General features: G+C 43.5%; 1 protein-coding gene across 1 annotated transcript in view; it reads right to left on the bottom strand.

Moving 5' to 3' along the window:
- rnf17 (ring finger protein 17) overlaps positions 1-12,534 on the bottom strand; it is a 125,488-nt gene that overhangs the window by 102,806 nt on the left and 10,148 nt on the right. The window contains exons 3-10 of the mRNA XM_034162083.1: positions 11,527-11,624; positions 8,404-8,491; positions 6,568-6,657; positions 6,336-6,439; positions 1,479-1,647; positions 1,229-1,305; positions 1,061-1,135; positions 613-908 (exon numbers count right to left, since the gene is read on the bottom strand). Of these exons, the coding sequence (XP_034017974.1) occupies positions 613-908; positions 1,061-1,135; positions 1,229-1,305; positions 1,479-1,647; positions 6,336-6,439; positions 6,568-6,657; positions 8,404-8,491; positions 11,527-11,624 (997 nt within the window). The remainder of the gene's footprint in view (positions 1-612; positions 909-1,060; positions 1,136-1,228; positions 1,306-1,478; positions 1,648-6,335; positions 6,440-6,567; positions 6,658-8,403; positions 8,492-11,526; positions 11,625-12,534) is intronic.

Raw genomic sequence — 12,534 nt, 5'->3', positions numbered from 1 at the left:
GACCTCCAGGAACAGGGTTGGTGACCCCTGCACTAACCTAATCTCGTTTCAGGTGCTTATTAAATCATGTTTGGGGACTGCATGGCGGTTCTCCATTAACACACAACATTAAATAAGATGAGAGTTTGACTCAGCGTGAATATTGCAACAGAAATGTCTTAAATCAGTGGTGTCCAAACTATTACAGAAAGGGCTGAGAGGGTGCAGGTTTTCCTTACAGCCACCGACTCCAGCAGGTGATTTGACTGATTAACATCACTTTGGGCAGGTGGGACACTGTCTGTGTTAACACTGGTGATTTTGCTGTGTAGAACTAATGGTAAAGAGAAAAAAGTTTTAAAATGCACCTTAAAAGATTGAAGTGAACTTTCTAATATCAACAGGCAAACTGCTCCATAATGTAGGAACACGGCCAGCAAAAGCTCTAAAACCTGCTGACTTCTTCTAATCCCTGGCACCACAGAGTAAGCTCACATCCCATGACTGTAAAACGTTCAGCAAGAGCTCTTGTACAGGAATCTGTATCATATCTGTAGTTTTGTATTGGAACTGAAAAAATGTGGATCAACCCACCTCTAATAAGGACGGAGTCAAAGCCAGTGAAAACAGTACCTTTCCCTTTCTCCTCATGGAGAACCTGATCAACAAGAACATCTGGACTTCCAAGGTTTGAGGCAGCACTTTGGCAGGCCAAGAGGTTCCTATGACGAGGTCTTGGACTTGGAAAGGAGCCTAGCAATGACTGCCTATCAGCTTCAGGACTCTTTGTGGCCTGGTTTTGCTGTCGTGGAAGCTTGTCATAACCAGCTGAGGTCCTACTGCTGCTGTAGCCCTCTGAAAGCTGGCATGGTGACTTTATGCTGGACCTGCCCTCTGGTTGAGTTTGGGAGGAAGACATCACAGGTAAACTAAGGGAAAGACAAAAAAAAAAAACTTTCAAAACACAAGCGCCTCAGCAAAGATGGATAACAGATACCTAATATATTAGTACGAAAATCTGAAGGAAAAAAAACCCACAAAACACAAAACATTTTTTTACCACAACGTATGACAAACTCACAGCCTGGAGCAGCTATCCTCCATTGACAAGAAGATAGTCACATTCTGATTCAAACCCTCTGAGGAGAAACTATACCTAGAAAAGACAGTTGGAGACAAACAAAATACAATTATTTTAATCACTTCAATCAATTAGAAATGGCAACTGGAGAACACCTTTAAGATAAACCTTATTCCGGAGTCCATCTTGACGCAGTCCATATCAAAAGACTGTTCAAGTACAGGAGCCTGCAATGTCTCAAGTACCTGACACACACACACACACACACACACACACACACACACACACACACACACACACACACACACACACACACACACACACACTTTGCAAGACGGACTTCACTGGGAGTAATCAAAGATGCAAAACAACTGCAACAACAACCAGTTGAAATGCATTAAAACATAACCATTCAAACCTTTTTCAGGGAGCAGTGCTGCTGAAGGAATGGCACACGGCGAACCTCTTTGGCCATTTTTATACCAATCTCAAGGGCTGTGATCCTCTCCTTTACATGGGAGACTTCAGCTTGGGTAGTGGAGAAATGAGCAAGCAGTTTTGGCAAATGACTCACCTGCTCTTCTTTCCTGTTGACCAAGACATGACATGCTGAAGTTTTGTTTCTGTTCAGCGTTGATGTGTATCCTTCTGAACTCTTATGACTGTCCTTTCTCACTCATTTATTCAACTAGGTAGCAATGGGTACTGGTGTACCAAAGTGACAAATGAAGAAATTACAGTAGAAATTTATTTATGTTGTAATGAATATTTCACCTAGAATTTGCAAACATATTGGACATCATGCAGTAACTGTCTTGTTTGCTGGGCAGAGTGTTCAGTGCAGTAACAAGCACACACCACAGTCCAGTGTTCAGGAAAGAGACATCTGCTGGATAGTAAGTGGAGGCGCATACCTTAACAAGCATCAATTAAGATGTTATAGACCATTAACCCCCTGGGGTCCATGGACAAGTGTCTAAGTGAAGTTTTCCTCATTTTCTATTAATAGATAAGCAATGGAATGTTAGATTTCATTTGGCTACAGCATCTGCTTGTGGGAGATCCTCAATTAAACGGCACCAGTAAAGACTCAAACTGCAAAAGAACAGTTTATGAGTCTCCACTGGTGAAAACAGAAAATCACTGTGGGAAAAATACATGGAAGAATTATTTTCTTCAAGAATGATGCAGGATTCCCCCCCACCCAACGGCTGAAATACGAGGTCTGTCAATAAAGTATAGGTCCTTTTTATTTTTTTCAAAAACTGTATGGATTTCATTCATATGTTTTTACATCAGACATGCTTGAACCCTCGTGCGCATGCGTGGGTTTTTCCACGCCTGTCGGTGACGTCATTCGCCTGTGAGCACTCCTTGTGGGAGGAGTCATCCAGCCCCTCGTCGGAATTCCTTTGTTTGAGAAGTTGCTGAGAGACTGGCGCTTTGTTTGATCAAAATTTTTTCTAAACCTGTGAGACACATCGAAGTGGACACGGTTCGAAAAATTAAGCTGGTTTTCGGTGAAAATTTTAACGGCTGATGAGAGATTTTGAGGTGATACTGTCGCTTTAAGGACTTCCCACGGTGCGAGACATCGCGCAGCGCTCTCAGGCGCCGTCGTCAGCCTGCTTCAAGCTGAAAACCTCCACATTTCAGGCTCTATTGATCCAGGACGTCGTGAGAGAACAGAGAAGTTTCAGAAGAAAGACGTGCGGACGGATTGCACCGTCGGCTCGCAGCTGCTGCGACGCTCCGCCACAGGAAAAACACCTCCGTTGGAAGCCTTAAGGACAAGTTGGAACAGGTCCAGCTGTTAAACAATTTCTCATATACTCACTCCACTGAAAGCCATCAAAAGCCGCCTGGATTTTACAAATAGTTATCAACATGGAGGTGTTTTTCTTGTGCCGCCGCACCACACCGGCTGCGTCCCGACGCGCGGACAAGTCCGCACGTCTTTCATTAAATAAAATCTCCTTTAACAGTGGAATATCCAGATAAAATGCTGAAACCGACTTCTTCTGAAACTTCTGTTCTCTCACGACGTCCTGGATCAATAGAGCCTGAAATGTGGAGGTTTTCAGGTTGAAGCAGGCTGACGACGGCGACTGAGAGCGCTGCGCGACGTCTCGCACCGTGGGAAGTCCTTAAAGCGACAGTATCACCTCAAAATCTCTCATCAGCCGTTAAAATTTTCACCGAAAATCAGCTTAATTTTTCGAACCGTGTCCACTTCGATGTGTCTCACAGGTTTAGAAAAATTTTGATCAAACAAAGCATCAGTCTCTCAGCAACTTCTCAGACAAAGGAATTCCGACGAGGGGCTGGACGACTCCTCCCACAAGGAGTGCTCACAGGCGAATGATGTCACCGACAGGCGTGGAAAAACTCACGCATGCGCACGAGGGTTCAAACATGTCTGACGTAAAAACATATGAATGAAATCCATATAGTTTTTGAAAAAATAAAAAGGACCTATACTTTATTGACAGACCTCGTAGACATTTTTTGGCATCAGTTTCCAATCACAGATTATTTCATTCATCCAAAAAGGAAATATATGACAAGAGAGCAGCAGCCATAACTCACATGATATTACAAATATACTGTTTTGGAATGCCCCACTTCTCTGCTTTGTAGTTCCCAGCAGGTGGTGCTGCTGCACTGTAAGGTGATTTATATCATATATAAGATATACATTGTTTTAAAACATTTTTAATATATTACATTACTTTTGTGACCTAAAGACTTTGGTAAACCCATTTCTAACACCAAAACAATTTATCCACATGAATAAGAAAAAAGTATATTCACTAAAGATTTAAATGAATTTGTGAAAACGCTTCATATTTTCAGCTTTCGAGCCAAACAATTTTTAAGCTCCGGGCACACCATGATAGATCAAGCAAATGTATGAGGAACTAATATGAATTTTAGATATCCGTTTGTGTTTGTTTTTGTCCTGCAAAGTCCTTTTCCCATTCGCTAACTGTATTCCTTGTAAGCTGATGTCCGCAGAGTCTGTTGGATTGTTTTGACATGCTCAAAACTTTGAGTGGACATCACAAAGAGCTTTCTCAGTGGTTGCACATTTAGCATTTTTACCTCTACTTGTTTTGTACCTTTACAATACTCATGCATTCATATCCTGTGGCAGTCTAACACTTCAGAGTGGACTTCTAACTGGCCAAAGCTCTGGCATAGAATGTGAATTCTGCATGAAGGAAGAGAGGACAGTCCCCAGCGCCACAGCATGCAGCATAGCTGTTCATATAGCGAAGGTCAGGACTTAACAAAAGACAGTACAGCTGTGTGCATTTTTATCTGGACGTCAGAGCACCCAGCAAATTCTCTTGGCGAGAAGGTGCCACAGGGAAAGAAGGCCGTTTGCTGTCCTCACTGTTGCAGCCACACTGAACGCCAGCACAGTCAGAAGACACTGTCAGCACATGAACGCAGTGAGGAAGTATGATGTCATGGTCCCAGAGCAAGCTGGATTCCGTCCACATTAGTGTACAGACCTCAGCCCCGCGTGCACATATGCCTTGAAACCAGGAACATCATTCTGCTGAATGCAGTTCTCTGTGTTCCCAGTGGAAATGTGACATTATCTGTCCATCAGTGCCCCAAATCCAAAGAAGGCCAACGGAATTATGTGATTTTGCCACCAAAGAAAATTTAAATACGTAACTAATCCATTTGCGCTATCCATCACAATGTGACATCACCATTACAGTGTTTTAGACAAATATGTTTCACTTTCAGAAGGCGGAGATTGTTCTGAACATTCTGATGTAAACACATGGGCATTATATTAAAAGAAAGCGCCGATACCATGAACAGTAAATTACTGACACTATTGTAAAATTGAGAAAATGCCCTCGGATCACAGACAGCTAATGGATGCGAGATAAAATGTCCAGAATGTTGTGTGGGCCGCTGAAGAGGAGGTACTGCTGGCCCACCACCACCAGAGGGCACCCTGCCTGGAGTGCGGGCTCCAGGCACCAGAGGGCGCTGCCGCCTCACAGGAGCAGCCACAGCTGACACTCATCACCTATGACAGCTGTCACCACTCATCTGATCTGCATCGGTATATCAGCAAGACGTCATCTCCACCTCTTTGCCGAGATATCGTTCTACCGAGGAGGTAACGAACTCAGCCGTTGTGTTGTCTTTCAGACAGTGACTTTGTTGCTTGTGTTTTGACAGTGGTTGGTGAGTACTTGCAGCTGGAGACTGTATTGAACCCTTTTTGATAAGTACTCACATTTTCCTGACAAGAGGTGGAGGTGGTTTTTTTCACCATCCGTGTTGCTGGGTGCAAACGCACCCACATCTAACTGTTTTTGTTCCTCGCCAGCAGTACCAGATCCGACAAGCGGAGGCAGTGGCCACCTGGGAGTTCGGGACTTGGCGGCTCCAGTATTCCCGGGGTTCGGTGGCGGAGGAAATCGTGTGGTTCCGGTTCTGCTTTGGACAGACGTCTTCTATCTTCGAGCCTGCCCACATGACACCTTTGTGAATTGACTTTATTATTGTCTTTTGTAATCTGTCGTGCTTGTTGTGCTTATTTCACAACAGTAAAAGTGCTATTTGACTTCCTCCATTGTCCGTTCATTTGCGGCCCCTGTTGTGGGTGCGTGTTCCAACACTTTCACAACACAGAATTGCAGACAGCTGTGGTTTTTATTATTTAACCAATATTTTACCAGGTTAGTTCCATTGAGATTGAGATCTCTTTTACAAGGGAGACTTGGACAAATTTGTTTCCAATTTACCTAACATGTATATCTTTAGATGTGGGAGGAAACCAGAGCACCGGGAGGAAACCAACGCAAACACGGAGACAACATACAAACACCACACAGAAAGGCCACAGGTGGGGATCGAGCCTATGACCTTCTTGCTGAGGCAACAGTGCTAACCACGAATCCACCGTGCTGCCAAAAGGTTAAGAGTTATGTACTTAGTCTGCCTCCTGAACACTGGACGATACAGTGTGCTTGTCGCTTCACCCAGCTAAGAAGCTCATAACCACAGGGAGAAACATGAAGTGCATTATGTGGGAAATTCTGCTCAAAATACACAACAAAAAGGGAAACTACAACCGAAATTAAAATGGCATGCTGTCAAAGGGAATATGCCTTAAGTGCAGTCACCTGTAGCTAGAATACAGAAAGTTATTCTGCTTTATTATTTCCTTGCTCTTGAACAATACACAAACACAGCACTTGATGAAGCAGTTCTTATGAGTACATAAGAGTATCCATACCACTTTTTGACAGTGTACACAGCCATATCTGCCTTTTGCTTGATCTCCAACTCCAACCGATCATTCTCACATTTGATCTGTTCTTCCAGTCCAGCTGTCAGAGTCTACAAATCACATAAGACACAAATTAGTCCAGAAGTACAATTAAAAAAAAGGTTTTTGTCCACTGCCTCAGGACCTGATTGTCTACAACAATAAACTCTGAGGACATCTGATCTTGTGTATATTTCACCTCATAAATGTGTTCCAGTTGGGCAAGATTATCTGCAGCCAGGACCAATGCTTCATCCAAAGCTTTCTCAAGCTCCTCAGCATCAGTGGCCTAAGGAAGACAGAAATTTTAAATACTGTGACAGCCCACTGCTGCATCCAGCGTCCCTCAGCTATAGAATATTTCTGCATATGACATGTTGGAGTCCTGTAGGTGAAGTCAGATGTATACAGTGTGAAAAGAAAAGGGGAGGGGACCGTTCCCTGGGGAGCGCCGATGCTCATTTGCACAGTTCCAGAAATTGCCTGCCCCAACCTAACGTACTGTATTCTCTCTGTCAAGTAGCTGTTGATCCACGAGATAAATACCTGCTCCACACCCAACTTCACAAGCTTATCCTTCAGAATAGAGGGATGGATGGTATTAAATGCGATTGAGAAGTCGAAGAATATAAGCCGCACATACCCCCCCACCCCATCAAGAAAGGAGAGTGCCCTGTGCAGCATGAACAATATGGCATCCTCCACACCCATATGCGCTCGATAGGCAAACTGTAACGGGTCGAGTGCACGCTGTAATTGTGGCCCAAGAAGCCGAAGAAGAAGCCTCTCAAGTGTCTTCATAACCACAGATGTCAGGGCCACCGGTCTGTAGTCTTTGACCCCTGATGGCCTCCCGACCTTGGGCACTGGCAAAATGCACGCGGTCTTCCACTGTCTTGGCACCTGCCCTATCTGCAGAGCACCTGCAGAGGCACTGCCAGCTCCGCAGCACAGTCCTTCAGGACCCTCGGTGCTATGCCATCAGGTCCAGCTGATTTACCAGGACACACCTTTTGGAGCTACGCCCTCACCTCATCCACGGTGAAATACTCCATATACAGTCCCCCCCGCATAGCTGCTAGGTGGAGCAGAGCAGGAGGCAGTAGCAGAGGTGGAGGCACCGCCGGGTGGTGCACAGTATCATGATGGCTCTAAAGATAATCTTATCAGATATTCCTGTCATGCATGGTGTGTTAAGAGCGCTCTAGTCTGTTCAGAAGGATGCCAGGGCTGCTCCGATCACAAATCGTGGATATTCTACATGTTGAACTGTCCTGGCCCAATATCCCAGGGTATGGGGTGTGTCCTGACCACAAACGAGCACGCAGCCTGCTGAATGTGATGGGTAGCCAATCAGAAAGCGACGTGACAGGTGCAAGGAGTGGAATCCAAAATCAAAACGGCTGTAATGGCGAACCACAAAGTCCTGTGGTCGTGCTGTCTCCACAAACTATCTCCATTGCTTCTTCCTCGTCCACCTGTTTCTTTACTCTGAAGTCACATTTAAACTCTAGAGGTTTTGTGAGATTTCCTGTCTGACCTGGGAATGTTTGTGTGTGAAATATGTTCATGTGTGGTGTGTTGTCTTTACCGTGTGGCTGCACACCACACACTATAAGGCAAAAATTTATATCTAGGATTTTCTTAGCTCCATGTGTGTGGTCTCTCAGGTATTGGAAACCTACAATTTGAAAGTCTTGCCGTGTGAACTAGACATTAGCTGTAGAAAGATCTCAAGGATAATCAGTGGAAACAGGATGGAACTGAGCTCAATTTTGATCTTCATGGTAAAGGCTGTGAATATTTATGTGTATGTGATTTGTTTTTTTGTTTTGTTTTTTTAAATAAATTTGCAAAAATCTAAAAAAAAAACTTTCACATTGTCATTATGGGGTACTGTGTGTAGAATTTCATCCATTTTGGAAAAAAAGCTGTAAGATAACGAAAATTTGGAAAAAGTGAAGCGCTGTGAATACTTTCTGGATGCACAGCATGTTATGTGATGTGAAAGTTTAAAACATAATCCAAACAGTACCTGCTCTTGTTCTTCAATCTTGTCATTTCTGTCTGGGGATAATGACAGTCGGACTTTCCGGTAATACCCTGATCTGGCTCGCCGCATACTACAGAACATTACAATGAGGAACAAAAGTTAGGTACCTTAAACAAAACAGCTCGACTTTGTAACCCAGCATCAAATACAGCTGCAAATCTGTTTATATTAAATCTAGTTAAGCAATCTGAGTCCATACAGGATGTTCCTCACCATTATACAGGAAAAAAATAGAGAATTTTGTAATATTTTTTAAATTTTCCCTTTCCATTTGATACCACAAGTATGCCTGCAGCAACTACAGCAACATCTTGTAGTATCTTTGTTAATTCAGCTGTTCTGTTATATGAATAAGACATACCATAGTTGAATCATCTGCATACATCACAAATTCAATAAATTTGGCAATTTGTAAAGATGAACCAGAGAAGTGGACCCAGACAACCTCCCTATGGTACACCACAATTTGTGTTGCAATCCTCAGAGAAACACACATTATAATAAACTGTTTTGTTTGATGTCAGACAAATAAGAAAAAACATGTGAACCAAAATGGCTATGAATCTGTCCATTTTTTCCAAATGTTCTCCACACAAGTTAAAGCCTTGGAAGAAATTATTTATAATCAGGTATGGAATGACTGTTGGCTGGACTAAAATATACCCTTTAATGACCGACCCTCCATGTTTCAGGAGGAGATTATGTGGTTTACACAACAAAGCGCCTTGGGGCAACTGTTTGTTGTGATTTGGTGCTATATAAATAAAATTGATTGATTGAAAATCACATTCCAGACAAGGTCCAGAACAAGGTCTAAACCAGGGTTTCATGTTTGTATGCGTTTTGTGTGGCTAGTTTGATTTCACATTGCAATGTTGCGGCCCTGTAGGCTGTGCTCTCTAGTTAGAAGCTACACACTGAGAAGGACGCCTGGACCAATCATATCCGCCTGAAACAACACTGGACCAGCTGGAGCCCGGAAGGGTTCAACATGTTCCTGGCACTGCAAAAGACACAAGAAGCGTGGGAAACAAGCCGGCATCACTGCTAGGCTAACCGACAATCCACATAAACCAGCAGTTGCAAGCGTTTTTCCCGCTAGCATCTGCTCGCTGGTTAACAAGATGGACAACATTAAGTTAAGTAACAGAGACCTGGCTGCATGAGAACATCTCAGACCTATCTGGGGAGCTAGCAGACAGCACAATCTTCCAGGCAGACCACATATCGGACTCGTGTAAGACTAGAGGGGGACGTGTGCATCTATATTAACAACAACTGGTACATAGACACTACCATAATTGAGAGACCCTGCTGTCCAGACCTGTAAATTTTACGGTTAAAATTCAGACCTTTTTATCTGCTCAGGGAAATCACTTGAGTGTTTGTTGCTGCTGTGTGTGTATCCACCCGCGGGTTAATGCTAGTGTCGCTATGAGCTGGCTGCACGACAGCATCAGTAAGCAGCAGAACAAACACCCAGAGGGCTTCTTCATCGTGGGATGCCGTTTGTTGATTTTAGCTCAGCATTTAACTCCATCAGCTCCAACGGATTGATCAATAAACTGCAGACACTGCAACTTGGAACCCCCCCTCTGTCTGTGGATTAAGGACTTCCTGACTACCAGACCCCAGCATGACAGAATGGGCATCTCCACCACTGTCCTCAATACTAGTGTCCCTCAGAGCTGTGTCCCGAGTCCTGTCTTGTACATGCTGTACACCCATGACTGCGCTGTGATCTATGGTTCCAACACCCTCATCAAATATGCAAACGATACAATCATTGTAGGGCTCAATAGCGATGATGAGACACCATAGAGGGAGGAGGTCCATGCACTGGTGGCCTGGTGCAGTGACAACCACCTCAACCTCACCACCAAGAAAACAAAAGAAATCATTGACTTCTGGAAGTCGAGGACCACATGGCACTCAGGCCTGGGCATCAATGGGGAAGAAGTGGAGCAGATCATAAACTTCAAGTTTCTCGGACTGTGCATATCAGAGGACCTGGGCTGGACTGTGAACCCCATCCACATTATTAAAAAGGCCCAGAGAAACATACTCCCTCCACTCTGCTGGAAAAGTTTTATCGCTGCACAACAGAGAGCGTCCTGACCCATGGATGCACATTACAGTCTGACAGCTGCACTGTATAAGAGGAAAAAAACAACTGCAGCGCAGCATCAAGACTGCACAGTGGATCACTGACTCTGCAGTCCCACATCTAGAGGAGAGCCACTCGAGACATCTCCTCCGACGGGTGACAAAGATCCAAGATGACCTCGCCCACCCAGAACACTCTCTGTTCACCAGCCTTCCCTCTGGCAGACTCAGGGTCATGCGAGTATCAACTGATCTGCAGGAACCACGACACCTCCCCAACACCTACCTCCCAGTCCAATAAATGGATGATTGCATACAACTGTTCTTTGCCGTAGTTTAATACAGACTATTTATATATAACATATTCTACACTTAATATTTATTACTTATGTTACCTTTTAAAGTTATTTTTTTTTCTCTATGCCTGTGACACTGTAGCTGCAAAAAAGATGCTGCCTAACAGAATGTTGTTGCATGTCTTGTACAATGACAATAAAATTCTTATTATTCTTGTTCTTCTATCTCCCCATAGACGAGACTGATTGCCTTTTGGACGTGTGTGCACCTGGCAGCACGTTATTAATTTAGTGTGTAGCTCCATTTCAACACACAAACACACACAAATTAATGAACAGGTTGTCAGCCATATGAACAAATGATCACAAGTGATTTTTTTATATCATATGCTGAAGGCAGTAAACTCTGCTGAGTCATTTACCGTTCTTTGTCAAACATATGAAGATTACAACATACAATTTGGGATGGGGGCATGTGCATTTTAATGGTGGGGCACAGCACGGCACAGTGCATTAAGACGGTTTATGTGAGTCACACCTGTGTGAGTCTCTAATTGTGAAAATATAGAATCACACAAGTTAACTTCATGATTATCACAGTAATGTGATTATTCATCCTAATAAGAGGTTATGAAACCTGTTTTTAAGCAATTACATCTAGAAGAATTTTATGTAAAATAAAAAAATTCTGCTTAACTATTACCTTTTTGTCTTGTTCATTTTAGCAGTGTAAATAAGGCCAATGATCCTACTGTCTTCCTGTAGACCACACACACCACCTTCAGGAAGGCTCGACTCAACCTGCAGGTAAGAAAATAAATCAAATAAATTTTCTTGCATCTCAGCCTTTTTGCTCGAACTGTACAATTTAAGGACAAAGCCATATTTGACTTTGTACTGTGTTACTACATTAAAACATGAATTAAAAAGCAAAATCCATGAAAACTGTTGAATCAAGTACTTCAGAAACAACTCATTCATGTCATAAGAACAAATACAGTCATGTTGCAGCAAGACTGAATGTGTGTGTGAACGAGAGGGAGCACGGTGAAATAGTGCAGTCACAAGGAGTAGAGGAGTTTAAATATTTGGGGTATCAAAAGGAATGGGACTATTCCACAGAGTGTCGTCCTCAACAGCAAATTTGGGCACATTTTGAAGCATCACAGTAACTTCTCGATCCATACTTGTTGATGTTGAACAAACCTGGTATACATAGTAGTTGCTCATACTTGCTCAGGTGCTGTTTGAGACGGCTGCCTCTCCAGTAGCACTCCAGTTTGACCTCTTTTTAGCTCCTTTTTTCTTTCCTTTTTACCCTTCTGCTCTTCTCATGAGGACACTGTGTGTTCTATACATATCCCATGGACATTTTAAACTTTTCAATACTATCAGGAGCCAGCTTTTTCCACTTATTCAAGAGAGGAACTACTGGCTCTGAGAATAAGGGCACAAGCTGAACCACGACACCCCATCCAGGCAGAGCTTAGGAGAAGACACAGAGGATGCAAGGCTGGGGCTAAGCTAAAGGCTAAGCTAACAGACAACCGGAGGCACTACAAACCATCAATTCCCTCTGTGATAATGGGAAATGTGAACTCGCTGTCTAACAAGATTGACGAGTTGTTGGCACTGAAAAACCAGAGGATTTACCATGAGAGCAGCTTGTTAGCCGGTACGACATGGCCAACCCACCTCTTAGAGACAGTGG

This window comes from Thalassophryne amazonica, chromosome 21 (genome assembly GCF_902500255.1).
Source record: "Thalassophryne amazonica chromosome 21, fThaAma1.1, whole genome shotgun sequence".
Lineage (NCBI taxonomy): Eukaryota > Metazoa > Chordata > Actinopteri > Batrachoidiformes > Batrachoididae > Thalassophryne > Thalassophryne amazonica.
This window is presented reverse-complemented; position numbering and strand designations above follow the sequence as displayed.